Raw genomic sequence first — 24,950 nt, 5'->3', positions numbered from 1 at the left:
GCATGGAGGGGGGCAGGGCGGGTAACGGCTGCTAGCACACGCCGCAGTCCCCTCCTCCGCTGGCCGTGACGGCATTCTGTCTTCTCTTTTCCCCTAGGCTCTGCCCGGCCGAGCGGGGCCGGCGGTGGCTGGGCGCTCTGCCATAGCGGCAACCTCCCAGCGGATGCAGGGTTTTTACACGGGCTGCGTAGCAGGCTTTTTACCGCCGCCCCTGTCCCCGGCAGCCAACATTTCAGCCTCTTTGCAAACGTGTTTGGGTTTGTTTTGGGTTTTTTTTTTTCCGAAAAAGCAGCCTTCCCTGCATATCCTGCACCACATTAAGTATGATAAATCGCTCTCATTCACTTCTTAAACATCCGTTATTTTTTTAATCTGTATTTTCCGACTACGTTGTCACTTAGGATCTACGAGGAAGCTCTCCTACTCAGCTTTTTCTCCATTAAAGAGAAGCAACACAAAAAACTACACCACTTCCATACAAAATGTGGGACTAAAATTATACTGTTCTTTATAACATTTCACCTCTGTGCGCAGTATAACTTTCATTAAAGATTAGTCTTCCAAATGTCACATATACAAATTAATCCCCATGTCTTTAAGTAAACAAGCTGCTCTGGCTTGCCTAGTCGTTTGAGAATGACAGCTGGTGTTCAAAGGCGACAATGACATTTTCTTAGACAAGGCATAAACTCATTTGGATTAAGGCTGAAAATGTAAGGAAAACCCTACATACTTTATTTCATATCGGAACAGCAGGAAAAAAACACCAAAACACGCTAAACACAGCTACATATTTCCCTGTATATATACAAAAATTGGAACCCAGATAATTACTCTAAAATGACAAAGTAAAACTTTAATAGCTTTAGAACTCAGACTTGTAAGTCTTTATAGATCTGCCTGATGAGCAGTCAGGATAGAGAACACGCAAGACCCAAATAAGCCCTGGTACTTTTATCCTGAAAAAATTTTCTCTATTAAACAGTATGTTCTTGCCTGGCAACAAAAACAGTGCTAAACACAATTGCCACTCACCGAATCAAATCAGTGTGAACGACTCTTTTACTGAATATGTGGGTGGCTCTTAAAAGAGCCTTTGGGTTAGTTGATCTTTCAAACAAAAATTTACTTGGAGCTGGTGTACTTGGTGACAGCCTTGGTGCCCTCGGAGACGGCGTGCTTGGCCAGCTCACCGGGCAGCAGCAGCCGCACGGCCGTCTGGATCTCCCGCGAGGTGATGGTGGAGCGCTTGTTGTAGTGCGCCAGGCGCGAGGCCTCGCCGGCGATGCGCTCGAAGATGTCGTTGACGAAGGAGTTCATGATGCCCATGGCCTTGGACGAGATGCCCGTGTCGGGGTGCACCTGCTTCAGCACCTTGTACACGTAGATCGAGTAGCTCTCCTTCCTAGTCTTTCTACGTTTCTTGTCACCTTTCTTCTGCGTCTTGGTGACGGCTTTCTTAGAGCCCTTCTTCGGAGCAGGAGCTGATTTGGCTGGTTCCGGCATTTTACAAGTCTGTCACTACCTGTCTACCGCAGTAACGACGTAAATACAATAGCGGCGACCCCTGTATTTATAGGGACGGTATGCAAATGAGCTGACTCAAGGCTGTTCCAGTCTATTGGACAAATCGGGTTCGTGATGTCAAAGCAGCTAGCAGCTCCAATTGGTCGCTATTGCATCTCTCTTCCCATTGGTTAATTTCATAATCGGCGCCTCCACCAATCACAAGTCCCACCGAACCCGAGAAGGAAGGGATAAAAAGGCAGGGTGGCCTCCCTCACTACATTTGTTCTGGTTTTACAGCTTTTTCGTTAGTTAGGTAAGTCTTTTTTGGTTGGGGGTTTTTTTTTCCCTTTTTTTTTTTCACTGTTAGAGTTCTAAGCGAAGCGATGTCCGGCCGCGGGAAGCAGGGCGGGAAGGCGCGGGCCAAGGCCAAGTCGCGCTCGTCGCGGGCCGGGCTGCAGTTCCCCGTGGGCCGCGTGCACCGGCTGCTGCGCAAGGGCAACTACGCGGAGCGGGTGGGCGCCGGCGCCCCGGTGTACCTGGCGGCCGTGCTGGAGTACCTGACGGCCGAGATCCTGGAGCTGGCGGGCAACGCGGCCCGCGACAACAAGAAGACGCGCATCATCCCCCGCCACCTGCAGCTCGCCATCCGCAACGACGAGGAGCTCAACAAGCTGCTGGGCAAGGTGACCATCGCGCAGGGCGGCGTGCTGCCCAACATCCAGGCCGTGCTGCTGCCCAAGAAGACCGACAGCCACAAGGCTAAAGCCAAGTAAAGCTCTTTAAACAAAAAACTCAAAGGCTCTTTTCAGAGCCACCCACGTCTTCCCAGAAAGAGCAGGAACACCTGAGCCCTAAATATATGTGCATCTGCAGAATTTTTTTGTTTTTATCTGGGAAATTTTTAGATGTGAGGGAAGGCTTTTTTGAAGCCAAAACTATTAGATCTTCCAGCTTCATTCTGATCAGTGTAGATTGCCTGTATTTTTCTTCAGGAAGTTTTATGTATACAAGTTTCTTATGTAAATGTTTCTCCGATTCACTTTTTTTTAAAATCAATAAAAGTAGTAGTTGCGATTGATTAAATCGGTCACCGCAGCATGGTGTGAGGAGAGATGAGAACACAGCAAGCGTGCGCTCGCTGCTGCCCTCTCCTTGGTTCCAGTGGGGGGTAAGCACCCCGACCCGCGGCAGAGGTGGGCTGTGGCGGGGTGAGGGGCCGGGGGTTGTGCCTGCCCACTGTGGGGGGCGGGGCCGCCGCTGGCCAATCCAAGGAGAGCGCGCGGGTTTCAAACCCAGACGGGATGGAGCGCGCTTCAGTCCCGGCGCAGGCGCCCCTGTTCCTGTTTCACGGGCCGTAACGGAGTCCGAGTGCCTTGTGTGTAGGGGCGGCTTTGTCCTTCTGCACGCTGAAGTTCTTTCTTTGCGATTTATTGCTTGCAGGCAGCGGTGAGAGAATTTAGTGTTTGCCTGGGGAGCTGTCCTGTAACTAATCATGGATGGTTTCTAAAGGGCAGTATTTACTGTTCTGAGCAATTTATCGGTGGTGGAAATTGTAATGGAGGGTCACGAGTTAAAACAAAATAGGCTCAACCGTACTTCTTAGCGTGTGAGATTGTGTAGAAGCACTACAAAAAGTCACATATATTTGCAGTAGGGGATCACCGTGTAACAGTATAGACTTCTACTGGTGTTTCCAGTTCTTTTTCACTCTGACAGCTTGAGCTGCACTTAAAAGCGTTGTTGGGCTTTTCTGTAAAGCTTTCCTTTGCTTTTACTGTATTGCCTCTCGGGTGCTGCCTTTTTTGCCTTGGCCGTGCCCTTTGGTGCTACCTTTAGGTGCAGGGCGGGCTTCGTCGACTTTTAGGGCCTCTTGGCCACGGCGGCCGCCGACTTTTCGGGGTTCTTAGCGGTCGCCTTGGCCTGCTAGAGCGCGGGAGCCCCTTGCGCTCCGTGGAGGCGGGGACGGCCTTGGCAACCAGCTCGGTCGGTGGTGGTGGGGCCGGGAGCTTTAGAGCCGCCTTCAGTTTCCTGGAGGCGGGGGCCGGAGCAGCGAGCAAAGGCTCGGACATGGGCAGAGATGGGTTTGAAAAAGGGGGTGGTGGTGGTGTGTCATTGTGGTGTAAATCAAGGTAATAAGCGAGAGGCTGCCATTTGTAGGGAGGAGCCTCTCTGCCATTCGTGCCTCTGGGAGTTTACCTTGCTTGGAAGGCAGGGAAGGCGCTTCTCCCCTCGTTTCCTCGGAACAGATTAGCTTTTCTTCCCCTGTAAAGGACACGGTGTTCCCTCTTTCGTCAGGCCGATATCGATGAAAGGGGCTTTTATTTGTTTTTTCATTCAGTAGTGGTTTATGTGGAAGAAAAAACTGCCCGAAGGGGAGGTGGGAATGCAAGACTTGGAGTCTCCGATTCAGGCTGTCTGAAGGCGGGGGGTGTTTTCTTTGTTCTTTAAAAGTGCCTCCTGAGAGCTAAGGCGGGGAAAACTGTGGTGCTTTTTGCACTGTCCTGCCTCTGGAGGCAGAGGAGCGAGCCATTTTGCCAATCCAATGTGTAATGGAAAATGTTTCTCAAGCAGAGGGAGATAACAGGGGAGTGCCCGGCCGAAATGTTGCTTGGAAACAAGACGAGAATCGCGGGACTGGTTTGAAACGGTACTTGCTTCTTACGCAATTTTCAAGTTGGCTTGTTGATTTTTTTTTTGTTGTTTTTGTTTTGCTTTGACCCTAAATACTCAGAGAGGAGTGGATTTTTTTTCTGTTATCGGCCGTGTCTTGCTGAATGAAATTGCCTTAGGTACTAATCACCTACCGTTAAGAGCTGGATTTTGAAACAGTATCAGCTACAGGAACTTATTGGTAACTACGCTGAAATTTGAAGCTAGAACTAGGTGTAAAGCACTTCAGGATTTTTTTTTCTTAATAATCTCAGTTTCTCGTACGCAGTATAATATTCTATTGGTTGATATAGGGGAAGAGATTGCGTGGGTCTGCAGCAAAGGACTGATTTGCAGAAGGCCTAATTGGGCCATCTGAAAATCCCGTGTTTTGAAACGGAGGCCTCTGGGTTTTATTTTTGTCCTCAAAAACACGGTGTGGGGAGGGAGCATTTCTCTTTTTTTTTCAAAAGCAATAAGACCCTGAACTGCTTGAGAAGGAAGTATCTCTGTTCAGTTTCTCTTGGAAATTAGGGAAGGAGGAGTTTTCCCCACTGATTGAAAAATCACTTGAAAACACAAGTATTTTAACTTTATTTACAAATGAGATACAGGCAGATTAAAATACAGTCTAAAGTTCTTTTCTTCGGTTGTTTTCTTCTCTATTATCTTCACTAGAAACTAGTTACACTCAGTAGTTGTAATTCATTAATCTTACCGTTTTGTTCTCTGCCTTTCTGGCCATGTTTCCCCCTTGAGACGGTGCATGTAATGAGCTCGGTTTCCTTCTATAGTATTTGATGACTAATGTTCTGTTATCTATGCCACCAACAGCATTTTCAAGATGTTTTTTAGTATGTTTTTATTAGTACAGGAAAACTGATGAGTTCTGGATACCAAATCCTTTTTTTTCTTCAGCTAAACTATGACTGGAATATTTGCCTACAATTACTGCGTATCTTTATTTCTCCTGATCAGCACATTCACATTTTATGTAGTAGGGCAATATGTTATTCTACCTCATGTAACTGTGCTTGTTATAAATGAACACATCTGTCTGCATACCATAGTGAAACAAAAGGTTTGTATATTTTAAAATAGAAGAAACTGATCGTATAACTTATTTACTTACATGACAGGTAAGAGTTAAAGAATTTCTCTTCAAATGGACAAATGTTTTATTTCATTGCATATTGATTTCTAATTAATCTGGTTTCCTTCCTAAATTTATTTCCAACTGTTCAGGCAGCCTAAATTCTCATAAAGGAGAAAGGCTTTACATTTAAGAAGAGTGCATCAGAGATGCTGGCAGTCATGAAAAGACGTGTAGTGTCACAGATGACCTAAATTACTTTTGGTCTTTAAGTCCTCACAAAATAGACTGTTATGCTTTAAAGTACTGGCTTATAGCATAGGTAGTGCAATCTCTCAGACAGCTTGCACTCAAAGAATGTTATTCAACCTGCATTACTTAATAGTTCTCTGCTTTTCTGTAAAGCACTAGAAGATAATGTGCAAGAAAATACAATTTAAAGAAAATACAATTTAAATAAAAGACAATGTTCGGTAGCAGAAGTTCCCACAGAAGCATTCCCAAGTGTGCAGACAAATAAAGTAAAGTAATATAAGGACGTTCACTTTCCTGTTGACTTTGTTATAGTGACAGTAGTGTATGGCAAAAGCCTTCAAATTATTATTTTCCTTCAAAAATTCTTATTCCCGTTTTTCTTGAAAAAGACTATGCTGGGCTGCTCAGTAATGACCTGATTGTGGACAGGATAAATAGATTGTTCAAACTCCCTTGATACTAAGCAGTCTTCTACAGTCTGAAAGGAAGCTTTGATGTTATTTTTTAATTATTTTTCCTCTTGCCTTTCAGGAGAAGTTGCTTTAGGCTACCATACCAAAAATGTAGGCAAGTTGGTGTATGTGCCTAGGTCAACAGAAGTGTATCTCCATGAGGCTGTGGGCTGTTCTTTGTAAAACTTGTTCGGTCATTTATGTAATGCAGTCTATGGAAAGGTTATAAACATTTGTAGGTCTTTTCATAAATTACTTTCAAATCTTTTCACTTGGATTTTTAGTCCTTTAGTACCTTTCTGTGACCATACACAGCAAACCAAAATAAAATAGTAATATCTTATAAATCTGTTGTAATGTATAGAAACCTTTTGAGTAACATCATTAGTAATTTACTTTTCATATTGACTGCAGAACAAACCTGCTTAGATATTAATGAAGTGTTTTTTAAAAAAAAAAGTATCGATACTATTGTGTTTTTCTCTGACACCGAACAGGATCAATTTAGACTTTGGTAAATATGAAAGAAACTCACATGTGTCCAATAATTTCAGAGGCACTGATGCTGACATTCAGGAAACTTGAATGAAAATCTGAAAGCCAGTTGCACTAGAGCTGTAGAAATCCAACAGAAATCTGCATTTGCAGGTAACAATAAACGCTCCCAGTATACCTGGTATTAACAGCAAAGCAGACTGCTGTAAACCGTAGCTCAGTGCTTTTCCATCTTTCTCTTTAAATCTTCTGAGAATCTCTCTAACGTTACCGTGGCACAGCCGAGTAACGGGGGGTGGGGTGGTGTCGGTCGGGCTGGGGTGCTCCACCACCCCACCCCCACCCCGCCCCCGTACACCAGCCGAGGCTGGGGAGCGAGGCGGGGAGGCGCGGGGCCGCTGCACCCGAGCTGCAGCAATTCCTGACCAATCCTGCCCAGGAAGCGGCTTCCCCCTCTGCCTTCTCCTCCTCCTCTCCCTCCCTTCCCCTCTGTCTCCCCCAGGTTACATTCTCTGCCACCCCCACCCCTCTCCCCCCCGAGTCCTCTCCATGTCGTTAACTGGCAGGCAAGGCAGGTGGATCTGCCGGATGACACCGCGGTGAAATGGGGAGCACCTCGCCCTGGCTGCTGGTAAAACCAGCCTGAGTTCTGTCAATATCTCCAGTGCTTCTTGCATCCACGGTCGGTCTTATTTTAACTGTGCTTTATTGATACTGTGGCTGCTGCCCAGGGTTAAAAAAACAAAACAAAACAACAAACCAAAAACAAAACCAAGCCACAAACAAAAAAATGAGGAGAGGTATGACTTCCAGCTTTGATTTCCATTTTGATTCTGCAGGCTTCGCTGCTGAGAGAGGAACGGACCCTGCATGATAAACTGCTTCAGTAAGGAAGGAATCTGTGATCATTAGAGCTTTGCTCCCGTTGTCCATTCTGTCCTAGAAAACTTGACACGTGACTGCACAGTACAGAAACAACACTACCATACTAGCTAGGCTGATGCAGACAAACCTCTCCAGATGGCATGCATGTCTATATATCAGGTCTTAAAAAATTCAATTAATTCTTGCCTCTGCACTCTGTGTATGAATGATGTTGCCCCTGACATGTGGGGAGGGATTTTAAATAGAAAACAAGTCCTTCCCTCCAAGTAGTTTGTGAGAGAACCATGGAAATACCTGCACAAAACAGGATGCTAGTAACTTGGAAGCCCGGGGTGGGGAACAACAAACAAACAAAACTAAACTAAAATGGGAGCTTTCTTTTAGAAGTCCTTTTTTTAGTAGTGTTTTGCTGGGGTTTGCTGTTTGGGGTTTTTTGACCTTATGACAAAAACAAAACTGACTCTGAGGAAGTGTAGGTAATTAAATGGCAGTTCATGCCATTAGGAATCAGTTTAGAAGTCTTTAAGAGATGGAAACTATTCACCACCAGTATTAGGAAGTGCTTGCGGTAATGCAAGTAGCTGTGCACTCCAGAATTGGTTTCTGTTGAGGAGAGAGGTGCTCCTTCCTCACCCTGTCACTCTGCATCTTCAGCTCTTCTCTTTCATTTGGAAAAAGCCTATAGAGATAAGGAGTCCATTTACTTTAGGAAACTGCCTATGATATTTAGGCAGTCTTTCTGGCATCAGTAACCTTTTGGTTGGTAACTAACTTTATAATTATCAAACTAACTAAGTCTGATACATTTAACAAATAACCTTGTGAATAGTAAAGATAAGCAAGAACATCTTCACCCAGTAGTTTTCTCTGTTCTGAAAGTGTCCTAGTATACTTATTACAAAATACATTTCAGACCTCAAATCATCTTTACCACTTTTCTCAAACCTTCTTTTCCAGTTGCACTAAATCTTTTTTAGCTATTATTATTTGGAGGCCAGAAATGGGCACAGCACTCAAGGTGCAACTATTGCACAAAATGCTACAATGGTAAAAAGATACAATATCCTCTGTTTTGCTCTCTCTTCCTCATCTAGCGATTGTTGATATTCAGTTTTCACTGAAGTGCTTCTGAGCATTGAACAAATGGTTTGTTTAGTTATTTATTTGTTTTCAGATGTGGGAGGATTTTTTTATTAGGCTCAACCTGGAGGTTGAAGTGAACGTAGAAGATGGTGGTGAGACAGTTTGAAGATTGACTCACGGATCAGGGGCAGGAGGACACGCAGTGAACCTAAAATCTATGGTTTAAAAAAGTGAATAAGTGAGAAGGCTGAAGTTTATTTTCATTTAACGACATCCAAAACTACTGAAGTTTAGAAAGCCCAAGATGTGCATGCTATAAAGGTCACAGGAAGATCAGTGTTGCACATCAGGCAAACGGAGGTTTTGTTCATCAACAAAAGAATGGTTGGATTTGCCACCTTACATTGTGACCCAGAAGTCTAAGTCCACATGTCTCTATAGGTGGTGAAGTTTCCATTAGTTGCTAGCCCTAGGTACTCAATGTGTGTGCACGCACTGCTAAATGCTGAAGGACCTTGCAGTCACATCAGAGCAGCTCTAAGGCTTCTTTAGGGTGGGCATTTCAACAGAAAATATCATACTAGATGCTTGAATGTGTTTGTGTGCATGCAAGCACATTTAACATGCTGGATGTGTAAAAGGACAGTATCATACAGAAAAGCAGCAGCACAGGATAACAATTATCAAGATAATACTAATAAGATTACTATTTCATTACCATACATGAAAAATGGGGGGTAAGGGTTGGGAAATAGGGAAATAGTCCTTGTAAAGGACTTTGTAACTTTCTCCTACGTGTTTGTTTGGTTGGGGTTTTTTTTGCTTTCATCCTGGGCTATCCCTTGTCCTTGTCTGTGATTTTGGGGACAACCAGCAAGCATTACTGGAGGTAACTGTGTAAACACATCAATGCATGAAAAGGTAACACTTTTAAGCATCAGTAATTAATAAGTACATATATGATTTCAGTGAGGTTTATAATGCTCTGTCAGAGGTGGACCCCACTGTTTCTGGGGCATGAGCTGCCATGATCCATGCTGATTTATAGCTTGTACTGGAGGAAAGTGTCTTTGGATGCACCAGCTGTTGCCTTCAGTACAAAGTTGCAAGTAGAGTTCAGAGGCAAATGCAACCCGAGAAGGAATCCTGCTGTTCACTGGGCAGAAAGACCCATGGGGAGCCATTGTCCCAGGTGCCAGGTCCTCCATCAGGTTATTCCAGGTGAATGAGAACGAAAACTAGGGCTAAGCTGACCAAAACTCAGACATTCCAGCAATAATTTAGGGGCATATCAAGCTGTCACATGAAAAATGTGGGATTCCCCTTTATATTGAGAGAATAACAACCAGTCATGTTGATGGGCCTGTATTATTTCTGGCAGATGGCCTGGGCAGAGACTGACAGGTTGGAATCTCCATATGAGTAGGCTATACAAAGCATTAATTTTGCTTGTGCTGTAATAAGCTTGTGATGCAGTGTACAGCAATATTTTTTTTCCACGGAATTAGACAGTGTCTGTAATATTTTCATCATGTTGGTTGTCATTCTAGGCAAAAATCCATCTCCGTGTTTAGCTGGACTTTACTTTTCATGTGATTATGCTCTGAGAACACTTACACTTCCCTAGGAAGATGACGCGGTTTAATTCCTTTCCCTCACAAATGTCTCACTTAAAGTAAACCAGCATGTTTAGCACAAGCTTCTGCTTTAGGATGTGGGGCAGATCTATATCTCCAAATTGCAACATTTCTATCACAATACTTTTAGCTAGTTTTAAAAAAAACAACCATGCTGCAGAGACTTTGTAAATTGATATTCATTCTCCTAAGGACCCAAAAATACATGTGCTGGCAGATCTATTGAGAGACCAGCGACTCCTTCAGATAACAACAAAACAGGTTTCCTGAAAACTTCAAGGAAAAGTAGATCACTGAAGAGAAAACAGATTTTAGAATTTAATTATTTCAGCAGCTTCCTCAGGGGATGGTTGTCTCTTAGGAAGGCCAGGAGTATTAGCAGGAATAACAGGGTGAGAGATTAAGAGATGATGGAGAAAGACAGGAGCATTATGATCTGCTACAACGTACCTAGAGTAGAAAGAGGAGTACAGTTTTCTCACTCCTTTCTGCCCTCACCCAACCTGCTCCTTCAGTCCATTGTGCCCTGGCTGCCTTCCCACACCATGGGAAACAGCTCAAGGCTCTTTCAACTAATGCCTTATCAGAAAGAGGGAAACAGAACTTTCCCCCTCCCCATTCTGTCTTAATTAATGAGAAAAGCTGAACTGTAAAAAAAATAAAAATAAAAATCAATAAAATTAATGGGTAATTCATATACTCACTTGGCTGGTTCTCGGTCAAGAATTCATGTAAATGAACCACCAGGAGTGATGAATGAACACTAGCCATAAAATGAGACCAAAATGTCGTATTAGGAAATGGAAGTGTTACTCCAAGATTTAGTCAATGCAGATTGCACAGAGCTCCTTCCTTCTTTTCCAGAACGTTGAAAGGTTTGAGCCCTGTAAACAGGATGTATGCCCCTCCTTTTGGTTTAGTTTTGTCTATTTTCAGGAGCACCCCAACATTTCAAGAATATACACACTGTTACTTTATACCTACAGCTGCCAGTGAAAAGTTTAGAAAGACACCACACATATATTATGCTAAAATTAAACTGTCTGTTGTTTGGTGTGGAAAAGATAAAACTGGGTAAACATAACCTATATTTCACAGTTGTGATATATAGAATAATATTTCCTCAAATAACTCAAGCACACTGTAATGCAGCAACATATGTTTGTACATTGCTATGGTATCTACAGAAATTTGGTGTGAAATTGGTCATAATCATGCGTTAGAAAATCTGTGGGGTTTATGCCTTTTGAAGCTAAGTTATTGCTTATCTCAGGAACAAGCTACATTGGCAGCTGCTTCAGTTCTGCAGCTGGGTTGTCACTCTTCAGGAGTAACGGACCCTGGATAAGGATGAAAAGTTGTTTATTTAAGTAAGTCTAATAAAGAGAGAATCAAGGAAGTATGATGAAAAATAAGCAAAAGTTAAATTTTGTGCCAAAATTTTAAGTGCAAAATAAATGCCACAAACAGAGATCCAGTGAACTAAAAAGAAGCAAGAAATGGATGCTAAAGGAGACTGAAACTTTTTGACAAAGTGCCAATCAACACTAGGCACAGGAGGTGAATAGGGGAACTTGCAAGGCAAGAATACCTGTTCCCACTAAACCACAAAAAGAGAATTAAGTGGATAATCTAGAAGAACATTAACAGTTACGCATTTGAAGTCATTAAGTGAATTGAAGGCAAGGCTATAAAAAAGTGCAAATAATGCATGATTAAAAATAAATATGCCAGATGAGAAAGAAAAAATAATTATTTCAGCAGTCCCAAAGAGAACAATAGAGGTTCTTTGAATCTAGACAAATAGAGGGGAAAACACACTATTACCTCTCAGGGAAAAGGTGTTTTATATTAAGTACTGAGAGAAGTAACAAGGAGGGAAGAATGTACTTTATAGTTATGCAGAAGCGTTACTGAGCTCTCTTGTATTCTATTTATGCTGTAACCAATAAATGGGGGAGAAAAAAAGGCTGCATATCAATTCTTTTTTTCTCAGTCAGTCTGTGAACTCATAACTGTGTCTTTGCACACTAATGATTCTAATATAAACTGAGGAGGTTCATCTCTGCCAAGACCGCTGTTAGGGTTGATTTGCAAAGATAAATACATCTTTGCTATTTCTGTTGAACTGCTGGGTCATATTCATAAAGGCTGATAAACACAACAAAGCTGGCTATCTACACATGGAAACAGGCTTATTAAAATGGTGGCCAAAAAACCTGAATTTAACAACATACATACTAGAAGGCTACAGAGAGATAGAAAAAAAAAATATCAAAAAACCCAAACCCTAGAAGCCCCAAACACGGAGAAAAATTCATCCCTTTTTCTTGGAATAAAAGAACAAAGGGGGGGGGGGGGGCAGCAAAGTTACAGCTCAAATGGAGAGGGCTGTGAAATAACCAAGCAAAAAAATTTTATGATCAGGAAGCATCTAGTAATGGGGACCTATCAGGAAACAAGGAAAAGATGGGGAGGATCAAACAAAAAGACAAATACCTTTGCAATCAAACAAATTCTAAAACCTGTGTATTACATGAAAGTTACCCAGGGACAAAACGACAACAAAAAAACAAAAAGATGGTAAATAATAAATATCTGGGAAAGCATTTATAAGATGATGCTTCAAAAGCAAAATAAAAATACGTTAAATACATATTCGGGGAAAAAATTAAATACAAAGTCAGGAAAAGTAAAACTGCGTGTACGGGCACCCAAAGTTTAAGGGCTTTCTATACCGGTCGTGCCTCCAGGAGTCACTGCAGCAGCTCCCGCGCAGTGCACTCGTGGCGCGAACGGCGCCCCTATATCTTCTCCTGAAAAAATGCTGCTATCCCGGAACACCGGAACCGTTACAGACCCCAAAGGTATTTCCAAAAGTATTCCGCGGGCAACGTTGCGCACAGTGATCATCCCCAAATCGACAACATCGATTCACCACACCGCTACAACCGCGACGTCCAGGTCCCCCACCTACCCGGCCGGGCCCTTTGTTGGAGCGCAGCGAAATGGCGGCGGCTCCGCGCGGGCGGGAAGCGGCGCTCCCGGCCCCGCCGCCCCCATTGGCTGGATTTTGCTGCAGACCCGCGGCCGGCGGGGCCCGGCTCCCCCGCCGACACCGAGCGCCGCAGCAACGGGACCGGGCAGCCGAGCGCAGGAGAGCGTTCCCCCGCCCGAAGATTCGCTCCCGCAGCGCCCAGGCCGAGCCGGCGGCGGGGTCGGCTGTTTCCCGGGGCCGGGGCCGGCACCTTGCCGCCCGCCCCGCCCCCTGCCGGGGGCGATGGCGCGAACGTCCCCGCCCGCAGGGGGAAGAACGCGGAGGAGAGCCCGCCCTTGCCCTGCCTCGTCGCAGTTCTCAACCAGGTCGGACTACGGGCTATATAAGAGCGGCGCTGGCGGGTGTTGCCACCGCGCGTTGTTCACGTCGGGTAGACGCTGATCATGTCTGGCAGAGGCAAGGGCGGGAAGGGGCTCGGCAAAGGGGGCGCCAAGCGCCACCGCAAGGTGCTGCGCGACAACATCCAGGGCATCACCAAGCCGGCCATCCGGCGCCTGGCGCGGCGCGGCGGCGTGAAGCGCATCTCGGGGCTCATCTACGAGGAGACGCGCGGCGTGCTGAAGGTCTTCCTGGAGAACGTGATCCGCGACGCCGTCACCTACACCGAGCACGCCAAGCGCAAGACGGTCACGGCCATGGACGTGGTGTACGCTCTCAAGCGCCAGGGGCGCACCCTCTACGGCTTCGGCGGATAAACCTGGGGCTTGGCATAGGTTACGCTTTTAGAACACAAAGGCTCTTTTCAGAGCCACCCATGTCATCAGGAGAAGAGCCTTAATCGCTGTTGAAGATCTGTCGTGGTTTTACGGTCACGATAAAGTTGGGGGGGGGGGGTGGGAGGGTTGTCGGGTGTATGCCGAGCTTCTGCTGTTGCTGCCCGTACCGGGCCGTACGGCCCGATGTCTAGGGGTCCGGCTTACAGCCCCGAATGCTTAACGGGCAAATTTGCAATCGGTGACTGGCTATATCCCCATTGCCCTGTCCGATAACAATAGGGGGGAGCAGGCGGAGCTAGTGCGTGACTTGAGGCTCTCTGGGCTCCACAGAAAAGCACGTTCGGCTCGTAAAGATGACTGCGTCCTCGGCGCTCCGCTCGCGCTCCTTCGGACAGGGTACATAGAAGGGACAGGCAGGCAGGAAAAATCGGACGCCGGCGGCAAGCGCCACTGCGGCAGCCGCTCCCCGCTACCAGCTTCACCGCGACAGCCTGAAACGGGAAGCTCGTGAAATGGCGGCGGCGCGCGCTCTGCCATTCGGGGGCGGGACAGAGCGGGAAGGCGGGGGGGGAGGGGAAGAGACCGTTAAGAGCGGCCGTAGCGCCCCGGGGGCTGCAGGGGAAAGAAGCCGCGAGCCCTGTGCGGAAACGCCTTCCCTTAGTGCTCTCCTATTGCGGAAAGGCTGTTGGTCCCCTGGATACCAGTACCGACACGCACCCCCCCACGACCCTCCTTCCCCCAGCTTTAAACGGGGCACCTCAGAACTGCCAAATCACTGGTCTGGGCGGGGGGGGGGGGGGAAGGGTCCCACGCTACCGGCAGTCCGAACCTTCCCATCATCCCAGAAGCAGCGCTGCCTCAAGCACGGGAAAGCGCACTCGGCAGCGGCTGCATATGCCTGCTCCCACAACCCCAGAGATACAGCTCTCTCCAGTGGCCGTGTGGCGGCTCTTAAAAGAGCCTTTCGGTTTGGTGATAGCAAGGCAGGAGCCTCAGGCCCGCTCGCCGCGGATGCGGCGTGCCAGCTGGATGTCCTTGGGCATGATGGTGACGCGCTTGGCGTGGATGGCGCACAGGTTGGTGTCCTCGAAGAGCCCCACCAGGTAGGCCTCGCTCGCCTCCTGCAGCGCCATCACGGCCGAGCTCTGGAAGCGCAGGTCGGTCTTGAAGTCCTGCGCGATCTCGCGCACCAGCCGCTGGAAGGGCAGCTTGCGGATCAGCAGCTCCGTCGACTTCTGGTAGCGCCGGATCTCGCGCAGCGCCACCGTGCCGGGCCGGTAGCGGTGCGGCTTCTTCACGCCGCCCGTGGCCGGCGCGCTCTTGCGGGCCGCCTTGGTGGCCAGCTGCTTGCGGGGCGCCTTCCCGCCCGTCGACTTACGCGCCGTCTGCTTCGTGCGCGCCATCTCTAAAGTCTTCTTCCTTACAGTACTACTAGAAGTAGCAATGTAAAACTCTTCCGGGCGCTCTGCGCTGACTCGTTTATATACGCGATCTCTGCTGGTTCATTGGCTGAGAGGAAGCGCCATTTCATTGGGCTAATTTGAAAATCCCGCGTTAACCCTTTGTATGCTAAACCCTGCTGTTTCAATCACAGGCATAATCTTTTCATGTTCCTTTTCTTCGGAAACTACTTTCCCCCTTTTTAACGATTACCCTTAATGTATTGCTCCCTTCATCAAATCAATTATACTAATGTAATCGTAAAAGTAGCCTACTACTGAAAATGGTTAAATATGAAACCTAAACACATTTTCTAGGTTTATCTGAAAGTTCATCTTTTTCTTACAGGTTTCCTTATATAAAACCTAATTATGCAAAAAGCCGCTCGCTTTTATTTTGCCGTACTAAATCATTTAGGGAGGTATTTCAGGAGTAATGGAGAGCTTTAATTGCAATCCAAAAGTAGAACTCCCATATTAGTGTGGGTTTTTAGCAGCTAAAATAGTGTACAGTATTACATCGTATACTTGTATCATAGAGTTTACAAGCACGATTGAGAGTTTTAAACAATTGAGAGAAAAAAACAGGGTTAGTAAATAATAGATAAAACTTCAAATTTTATATGAAAAAAAATAAAAGAGCGACTGCACCCCTTAGGTGAGGGCTCGGACTTTGGGCGCCTTCAGCTGCCTCCGAGGTGACGCAATTAAATTCTTCCCGGTTTTGACCAATCACAACTGGGAAGGCGGGGCCCGACCGCTATAAATAGGAGTCTGAAATGCGATCGGGGTTCACCGCGAGACAGTGGGTTTATGATCTGCAATGGCGCGCACGAAGCAGACGGCGCGTAAGTCGACGGGCGGGAAGGCGCCCCGCAAGCAGCTGGCCACCAAGGCGGCCCGCAAGAGCGCGCCGGCCACGGGCGGCGTGAAGAAGCCGCACCGCTACCGGCCCGGCACGGTGGCGCTGCGCGAGATCCGGCGCTACCAGAAGTCGACGGAGCTGCTGATCCGCAAGCTGCCCTTCCAGCGGCTGGTGCGCGAGATCGCGCAGGACTTCAAGACCGACCTGCGCTTCCAGAGCTCGGCCGTGATGGCGCTGCAGGAGGCGAGCGAGGCCTACCTGGTGGGGCTCTTCGAGGACACCAACCTGTGCGCCATCCACGCCAAGCGCGTCACCATCATGCCCAAGGACATCCAGCTGGCACGCCGCATCCGCGGCGAGCGGGCCTGAGGCTCCTGCCTTGCTATCACCAAACCGAAAGGCTCTTTTAAGAGCCGCCACACGGCCACTGGAGAGAGCTGTATCTCTGGGGTTGTGGGAGCAGGCATATGCAGCCGCTGCCGAGTGCGCTTTCCCGTGCTTGAGGCAGCGCTGCTTCTGGGATGATGGGAAGGTTCGGACTGCCGGTAGCGTGGGACCCTTCCCCCCCCCCCCCCGCCCAGACCAGTGATTTGGCAGTTCTGAGGTGCCCCGTTTAAAGCTGGGGGAAGGAGGGTCGTGGGGGGGTGCGTGTCGGTACTGGTATCCAGGGGACCAACAGCCTTTCCGCAATAGGAGAGCACTAAGGGAAGGCGTTTCCGCACAGGGCTCGCGGCTTCTTTCCCCTGCAGCCCCCGGGGCGCTACGGCCGCTCTTAACGGTCTCTTCCCCTCCCCCCCCGCCTTCCCGCTCTGTCCCGCCCCCGAATGGCAGAGCGCGCGCCGCCGCCATTTCACGAGCTTCCCGTTTCAGGCTGTCGCGGTGAAGCTGGTAGCGGGGAGCGGCTGCCGCAGTGGCGCTTGCCGCCGGCGTCCGATTTTTCCTGCCTGCCTGTCCCTTCTATGTACCCTGTCCGAAGGAGCGCGAGCGGAGCGCCGAGGACGCAGTCATCTTTACGAGCCGAACGTGCTTTTCTGTGGAGCCCAGAGAGCCTCAAGTCACGCACTAGCTCCGCCTGCTCCCCCCTATTGTTATCGGACAGGGCAATGGGGATATAGCCAGTCACCGATTGCAAATTTGCCCGTTAAGCATTCGGGGCTGTAAGCCGGACCCCTAGACATCGGGCCGTACGGCCCGGTACGGGCAGCAACAGCAGAAGCTCGGCATACACCCGACAACCCTCCCACCCCCCCCCCCCCAACTTTATCGTGACCGTAAAACCACGACAGATCTTCAACAGCGATTAAGGCTCTTCTCCTGATGACATGGGTGGCTCTGAAAAGAGCCTTTGTGTTCTAAAAGCGTAACCTATGCCAAGCCCCAGGTTTATCCGCCGAAGCCGTAGAGGGTGCGCCCCTGGCGCTTGAGAGCGTACACCACGTCCATGGCCGTGACCGTCTTGCGCTTGGCGTGCTCGGTGTAGGTGACGGCGTCGCGGATCACGTTCTCCAGGAAGACCTTCAGCACGCCGCGCGTCTCCTCGTAGATGAGCCCCGAGATGCGCTTCACGCCGCCGCGCCGCGCCAGGCGCCGGATGGCCGGCTTGGTGATGCCCTGGATGTTGTCGCGCAGCACCTTGCGGTGGCGCTTGGCGCCCCCTTTGCCGAGCCCCTTCCCGCCCTTGCCTCTGCCAGACATGATCAGCGTCTACCCGACGTGAACAACGCGCGGTGGCAACACCCGCCAGCGCCGCTCTTATATAGCCCGTAGTCCGACCTGGTTGAGAACTGCGACGAGGCAGGGCAAGGGCGGGCTCTCCTCCGCGTTCTTCCCCCTGCGGGCGGGGACGTTCGCGCCATCGCCCCCGGCAGGGGGCGGGGCGGGCGGCAAGGTGCCGGCCCCGGCCCCGGGAAACAGCCGACCCCGCCGCCGGCTCGGCCTGGGCGCTGCGGGAGCGAATCTTCGGGCGGGGGAACGCTCTCCTGCGCTCGGCTGCCCGGTCCCGTTGCTGCGGCGCTCGGTGTCGGCGGGGGAGCCGGGCCCCGCCGGCCGCGGGTCTGCAGCAAAATCCAGCCAATGGGGGCGGCGGGGCCGGGAGCGCCGCTTCCCGCCCGCGCGGAGCCGCCGCCATTTCGCTGCGCTCCAACAAAGGGCCCGGCCGGGTAGGTGGGGACCCGGCCGTTGTGGTTGTCGCGGTGTTTGCGTAAATCCACCCTTTTATACCGACAGCCAAATTAATTAATTAATTAATCAGCTTTTTTTTTTTCTTTTGTGGGTACGACATACTCTGGCTTTGTTTCTCATGTCTAAAACAACGATCACATGACTTTTTTGTGTTTATGGGACTGAGGTGCCGAGACAGGAACTGATTTTCGTGTCTTTAATGTGCCCGTGACAAAAAGTAGATTGTTTCTTCTGCCTTCAAAGATATGTCATGTGTTTGTTAATTTTCTTTGACTTAATCTTCATTGATACGTAATATCTCAAAGTATTCCTTTTGCTGTTTTTCTTCATGTAGTTTTACTTTTTGAACATATGATATTTTTAACTGTAGTTCTACAGCTGCATTCATAAGCAGGGGCACATAATTTTAACAAATGGTAGGTATCATTTTAATCATTTTTAGTCATCTCAAGTGTCCAAATGTTTTGGGAAATGCATGGCAACTTCCTGTCTCTCCTTTATCCTTTCCTTTTACCTTGTGGCTTTTCCAGTAGTTATTTTATCCTGTAGAAATGTGACCCACATATTGACTGTTACTCTAAGTAATAATAAGGCCTTCTGATTATAGCACCATTCAACGATTAACAACCTAGAAAACTTGCAGGTATAGACAGCAAGATATGCAGCATATAACATAATTATGTTTAATATTGCAACCTCAGCAACTAAAAGGTCTACAGTAACTACCCATAACCATAAAACTTGACTTCTCAAATGTGATTCTAAGGCACATCATGTGCTTTAGAAATTTTCCAGAATAACCACAACGACTAGACAGTTCTGCCTCATCATCAATATATTTGTAATAATTCCTAAGGCTATGTACACAGTGTCTTCTGTTGATGCTCTAGTTGTTCTATAACTTTTTCTTGGACTTCTCCTTGGTTCTTTTCTCTGTATTCCTCTGTGTGGAACACATCAGACTAAAACAAAGTAGCGTTCAGACACCAATCTGAATCTCCAGCAGTTATCCTACTATGCTTAAAATCTACTTCTTTGTCTCTGCTTGTTTGCTTTGTTAAATGTTTTTTTGTTGGTTTTTTTCTAAGCTTTTGGCATTGGCATGGTGTACTCTGTAAGCCCAAGATAATACACAGGTTTCTGACTTCTTCAGACAACTGGTTCTCTAGCGTTTCTGGCTGAAGAGGCTTCAGAACGTGGGATAATTAAAGTTAAGATACTACTCAAAAAATCCATTTTTATTCTTGAAGCCCATTTAGGCAACAAGTACAGATGTAAAAGAATTGTCTTTCTGACTCAAGATTTCAGAATAAGAAGGAGCATTTTCCAGAAAAATCTGTGCAGAGCTCACCCAGGAGATGTAGTAGCAAAACACTGACAGCAGCTTTGCCTTTATGTGTTCTCATTGCCTCCTAAAAATTTCAAGCTGGAGCAGTTACTCCTGTTTGTTCATACTGTTTGGTAATATGCAGTATGCTGGTGACTCCTTCCCACACTGACATCCTTGAACTGTTCTAGGGCTGTTCTTGAAGCCTTTTTTGTTCCCTCCTATCAGACTTAGGTTTCCTCACTCTGAAGGATTATTTCTTATGGATGCTCCCAACCTTTGGTCAGTCACTAGAAAGTCCAGTGTTACTGAAGTGGAATGGATGATGGGTGACTGGATGTTAACAAGTTCCCATCCGTTTCCTTTAGTGAACATGTTTTTTTAGACTTCTGAGAGAAATATGTATGTCTACATTTCTTTTACATATATCCTGTCTAAACAGTGCACTAAACTCAGCTCTTCTGCCATCGCTGATAAGGTTTCCACAATCATTCCTTTCCAAGAACTCTAGTTCCCTTTATAAATATCTTCTAACCTTCTTCCTACTCCCATCCCCAGTTATTTTGCCTTCAGTACTGTCCAGCTGTATCTCTTTGTGAAGGCAGCACACACCACCACACTATACCGGGAATGACTGGCATTTAGTTATTACTGAGATATTTTGGTTTAACAGATTTTTTTAGCTGGAAGGCTAAAACAAAGCAGTAGTTGTCCAGTTCACAAGTAACTACTTTTCCTCACTGGGAGTTCTAACCTGGATTTCTTTCTACTCTGTAGCTGATCTTTAGAAAACTTACTGGAACTGAGAATCTGTGAGACTTGGATCAACTGCCATTTTTGTTGGAAATGATCAACAGATTTAAAAGGATTAACATGGGGAGGAGGGTGTTTGCACAAGTGGTTTTGGTTTTTTTGGGAGGAGAGGTGCTGCATTTTTAATGCCTCTGCTTTCTGGACCTATGTACTTTACATTGCTGATATTGCCCTTTGTTATTCTAAATTTTGTCTTTCAGAGCAGTGTAACAAGAGCAACAGCCTTTGTCTGCTATTGTGGAGAGAAAACTGGTGATCCTACACCACACTGTCCCCAAGGGGCATGTCAAATCATGGACTTTCACAGGTGTTCATCAGAAGTCCTGTTACCAGGCAGAGGTGTTCTCAGTGAACTGCTTTTCCAGGTAATGTTTATGACAAAAAAAGGTAATCAGGTTCACAGTGTAAAGAGTTAAATGTGTAAAGATGGGCCACATTGGCTTCTCTTCTCGCTTTACTGAAAAAGAGAGAACTACTTTTCTTCTCTTGAAAAGGCAGAAAGAGCTCCCTTCTGTCTTACCAGATTTTCTCCAAGCTAGATTGAGCTGCTGAAGACAGCTGTGGGGGAAGCAGAGCAAATAGGAGATGGATGAGCATCTATCCCATTGCTGTTCCTGATGAGGAGGAGCAAGGGTGGTGGTGGGGCAACAGACATTAAACCAGAGATCCGCAGCATGATGAAGTTGCTCAGCACAGGTGGCTGCCTTTGTCTCTCCAGTAGAGTTGTTGAGCACAAGAGAAGCATTTGCAAGCTAGCCTTACTGGCTAGGAAAGAGAAAGGTCCCACCCTTTCCTTGCCTGGTTCCCTTTGTTGAGACAGCACTATTTTGTATGTAGGCTGGAAATCTTTGTGAATCCAGAATTCTGCCCAGCAGGGTAAAGGGGGGTGGGGTGTGTGTGTGACACGACAAGAAAAGGGAAAAAAAAGAAAAAGCAGAAGTATAATCAGCCTGGTGAGGTGATAGGTCTTTTTATTGCTTGTGCTGGTATCCAGAATCTCTTTCTAACAATTAGTTTTGTTTTGGTTTTAGCAGTGTTACCTACCTTAAACTACATTTACCTGTGCCAGGTAGGTTTCTTGTATAGGCCCCATACTGTCTGTCTCCTCTGATACCAAAAAAGTTTAGACTTTGAATGGCCCTTAAGGGTTCTCTCCTGGTTTCAGCTGGGACAGAGTTAATTTTCTTCTTAGTAGCTGGTGCAGTGCTGTGTTTTGGATATGGTGTGAGAACAATGTGGGTAACAGATGGTTTTAGACGTTGCTAGGTAATGTTTATACTAAGTTAAGGACTTTGTAGTTTCTCAGGCCTTGCCAAGAAGGTTGGACAGGGCACAAGAAATTGGGAGGGGACACAGCCAGGACAGCTGACTCAAACTAGCCAAAGGGCTAGTCCAATACCATAGAATGTCATGCTCAATATATAAGCCGGGGTCGGTGAATCGCTACTGGCTGCACATTGGTCAGCAGTGTGTTGTACATCACTTCTTTTTTTTTTCTTCCTTACTTTTGGATTTTGTTCCTCTCCCCTTCTCCCTCCTTCTCATTAGATTTTTTTAATTATTATGCTGTTTTGTTTTGGTTTATTTCAATTATTAAATTGTTCTTATTGCAATGCTTGAGTTTTACAGTCCTTCCCAATTCTTCTCCCTATCCTTCTGCAGTGAGCAAGCAGCTGTGTGGTACCTAGTTAAACCACAACACGTTCCAAAAGGAAATAGCATCATTATAGCACTGGGTATTTGATACCAACTTACCCAATCCTAGCTTCATTCAACCACAAATGAAGTTGAACCCTTTAAAAGTGTATTTTAGTGCTCTAATTTGTTGATGAATGAGTCTATAATTGTATCTTCTAATGTCACCATACAGCATTTTAATAAAAAAAAAAAATGCCAGTACATCAGAACTCTTAATGGTGTTAAATTGTTTCAGTTGATTACAGATTGTATTTTCTTCTTGCACAAGTCAAATTAATATGAAAATAGCTTCAACTTCTGATTGATCATAAATTCAAAATGCAATTTAAAATCCACTAGGATTATCTTGGGTTTGCCTTAAACACATTCATCCAACATTTATTTCATCTCAAAAGAAGTCTACGTTCTTTGAAGATACAAATTAAATCAGGACTTCCATCTCATTTAAAGTCCTGAAAAACAAGCCACGGTCTGTGGGACAGAGAAATTATTCAAACAATATTAATAATGCTTCGTATTCCAGATCCTCTATATGTATTCTGGTTATATTTTTTCGCCTTTATATTTAACTTGTGGCTGTTACAAATGCAGGCTATTACATAAGGTATGCAGGTATATTTCTTGGAAGGAAAAAAAGAGTAGCAAAACCCTTTACAATTTTCTCTAGGTTTGGGTTTTGTTTTGTTTTTTCTTTTCTAGAGTAATTGCTGATAACTACATTTTGTACGTAAAAATCCACCGGAGCAGGCAGCTTCAGGAGACCCGGGAGCTCAGATGCTCCGAGGTGACCCCGGGGGCAGGGCGAGGCCCGACAGCAAGAACGAGCTTGGCCACCGAACTGAGGGATTGAAAGAGATCAATGTGATTGGCTGACAGCGTTCGAATTATTAACCAATAATAGCGTGGGATGTAAAAGTGACCAATTACAAAGCTGTTCGTACGATTGTAGACGTCACTGAGTCCATTATCCAATAGAAGCGCTGATCGCTGAGGCTAGATATTTGCATAAGGTTCCTATAAATATAGGAGTAATCGCATTATCGGACATTTCGGTGCTACAGAGCCAGCGCGCAGCTTCAGCTATGCCCGAGCCGGCTAAATCCGCCCCCGCGCCCAAGAAGGGCTCCAAGAAGGCGGTGACCAAGACGCAGAAGAAGGGCGACAAGAAGCGCAAGAAGAGCCGCAAGGAGAGCTACTCGATCTACGTGTACAAGGTGCTGAAGCAGGTGCACCCCGACACGGGCATCTCGTCCAAGGCCATGGGCATCATGAACTCCTTCGTCAACGACATCTTCGAGCGCATCGCCGGCGAGGCCTCGCGCCTGGCGCACTACAACAAGCGCTCCACCATCACCTCGCGGGAGATCCAGACGGCCGTGCGGCTGCTGCTGCCCGGTGAGCTGGCCAAGCACGCCGTCTCCGAGGGCACCAAGGCTGTCACCAAGTACACCAGCTCCAAGTAGAGTGTCTCGGACCGTCACTTCAAACCCAAAGGCTCTTTTAAGAGCCACCAATTTTTTCAGATAGAAGGGCTGAATACTACTTTTCTTGGGAGGTAGGAGGTATGTAAACAGCCTGTTTGCACATAATTTGAAAATTAAGTACTTTCAAGTGGCTGAAACGCGACTACTTAATTTTAAGGGTGGAGGGCTCTTATTTAACAGTTTGTGCTCACCTTAGAGTTGTACTTGTTTCAAGCTTAGGATTTCTGGTCTTGAATCTGTCCTAGTGTTTTGCTAATTCTGCTTTCAAGAGTTCAGAGTCCTTGGGGGGAAGGTAGGTAACATTTCATTTTCTAAGGGGTTTAATTCCTCTTGGTAAGTCCAGTACAAAATGCTAGCTGCTATTAAGAATTCTGTGTGCTGTACCTGTTAAATAAAAAATAATTTTTATTTTGGCCTCCTCAGTGACTAAATATTTCGAAAGCAGTTTCTGAAGCAAGTTTTTCAGGTGTTTGCAGTTCGGTTTCTTTGTTTTCTGAACATTCCACTGCACCCGCCCCTATTTTTTTTTTTCTTCACTGTAGTTGTGTGTACTCGAGGCAACGGGCAAAGATTTTTCTTTGCGAACATTTTGCGGTTTAAAACGCCAATTCCCGAAGTTGCGCAGGAGTTGGTACTTTAAAAAAAAAAAACAACACTAAAGTTATGGAAGTGAAGCTGGGGGCGGTTGGTGATGTGCAAGGTACCCAGGGTCTGAGTATGGGGCATGGGGCCGCAAGTTCGTGCGAAAGCCAATTTCCGTCGCAGAGGCTAGGCTGCCGCACAGGGCAGCCTTTCGCTGCGGGGCCAAGGCAGCAGCAGGGCACGGCGCACGCGTGTCCCCATCCCCGCCCCACACCGCGCCCGGCCCCGGAGCCCATCCGAGGGGGGAAGGAGAGCCGATGCGGCGCCCTACGTAACCCGCGCGGGGGACGGCCCCGGGAACAGCCTCAGTGTGAGGGGGAGCGGGGTGTCACCGGTCACCGCCCCACGAGGCGGTGCCGCGAGGGGAGGGCGGGGCTGGAGGGTGGAAGGGGCCAATCCGGGCCCAGCGCGGGACTTTTAAACTCCCCCGGCCCCCGCAACCAAGGGGTGCTCGCTGGCGCGCGGGGCTGCCCGTCGCTGCTCTCGGCTGTGCCGGTCAATTAAGAGGGGGCGGGGCAAGTGCCGCCGCTGCCGCGGAGCTGCCGGACTGCACGTAGAAGACACTTCCTCTTTAAGGAAGCCCGGCTCTCCCATGAAGGCTGTACCGCACGTTTCGAAGATGGTTTAACTACCCTACTACGGCATCAATTACTACTAAAACTTCCTAAG

The 24,950-nt window shown here is 47.2% G+C and overlaps 6 protein-coding genes across 6 annotated transcripts; 4 read left to right on the top strand and 2 right to left on the bottom strand.

Annotated features, from left to right (window-relative positions):
- Positions 1 to 1,044: 1,044 nt before the first annotated feature.
- LOC119148789 (histone H2B 8) lies at positions 1,045 to 1,557 on the bottom strand. The gene has a single exon (XM_037389350.1). It carries the CDS (start codon positions 1,504 to 1,506, stop codon positions 1,126 to 1,128), a length of 381 nt encoding a protein of 126 aa, XP_037245247.1. The 5' UTR covers positions 1,507 to 1,557; the 3' UTR covers positions 1,045 to 1,125.
- Positions 1,558 to 1,807: 250 nt separating this feature from the next.
- On the top strand, positions 1,808 to 2,327 carry LOC119148786 (histone H2A-IV). The gene has a single exon (XM_037389347.1). The coding sequence runs from the start codon at positions 1,893 to 1,895 to the stop codon at positions 2,280 to 2,282; it is 390 nt and encodes a 129-aa protein (XP_037245244.1). The 5' UTR covers positions 1,808 to 1,892; the 3' UTR covers positions 2,283 to 2,327.
- Positions 2,328 to 13,423: 11,096 nt separating this feature from the next.
- LOC119148796 (histone H4) lies at positions 13,424 to 13,905 on the top strand. Its single transcript, XM_037389357.1, has one exon. The coding sequence runs from the start codon at positions 13,500 to 13,502 to the stop codon at positions 13,809 to 13,811; it is 312 nt and encodes a 103-aa protein (XP_037245254.1). The 5' UTR covers positions 13,424 to 13,499; the 3' UTR covers positions 13,812 to 13,905.
- A 2,152-nt stretch (positions 13,906 to 16,057) lies between these two features.
- LOC119148779 (histone H3) lies at positions 16,058 to 16,555 on the top strand. The gene has a single exon (XM_037389339.1). The coding sequence runs from the start codon at positions 16,095 to 16,097 to the stop codon at positions 16,503 to 16,505; it is 411 nt and encodes a 136-aa protein (XP_037245236.1). The 5' UTR covers positions 16,058 to 16,094; the 3' UTR covers positions 16,506 to 16,555.
- Positions 16,556 to 17,425: 870 nt separating this feature from the next.
- Positions 17,426 to 17,908, bottom strand: LOC119148799 (histone H4). Its single transcript, XM_037389360.1, has one exon. The coding sequence runs from the start codon at positions 17,829 to 17,831 to the stop codon at positions 17,520 to 17,522; it is 312 nt and encodes a 103-aa protein (XP_037245257.1). The 5' UTR covers positions 17,832 to 17,908; the 3' UTR covers positions 17,426 to 17,519.
- A 703-nt stretch (positions 17,909 to 18,611) lies between these two features.
- Positions 18,612 to 24,047, top strand: LOC119148788 (histone H2B 1/2/3/4/6). The gene is made up of 3 exons (XM_037389349.1): positions 18,612 to 18,733; positions 20,658 to 20,822; positions 22,855 to 24,047. Exon 3 carries the CDS (start codon positions 23,238 to 23,240, stop codon positions 23,616 to 23,618), a length of 381 nt encoding a protein of 126 aa, XP_037245246.1. The 5' UTR covers positions 18,612 to 18,733; positions 20,658 to 20,822; positions 22,855 to 23,237; the 3' UTR covers positions 23,619 to 24,047.
- The last annotated feature ends 903 nt before the right edge of the window (positions 24,048 to 24,950 follow it).

The sequence above is a fragment of the Falco rusticolus genome, chromosome 5 (assembly GCF_015220075.1).
Source record: "Falco rusticolus isolate bFalRus1 chromosome 5, bFalRus1.pri, whole genome shotgun sequence".
NCBI classification, from domain to species: domain Eukaryota; kingdom Metazoa; phylum Chordata; class Aves; order Falconiformes; family Falconidae; genus Falco; species Falco rusticolus.
This window is presented reverse-complemented; position numbering and strand designations above follow the sequence as displayed.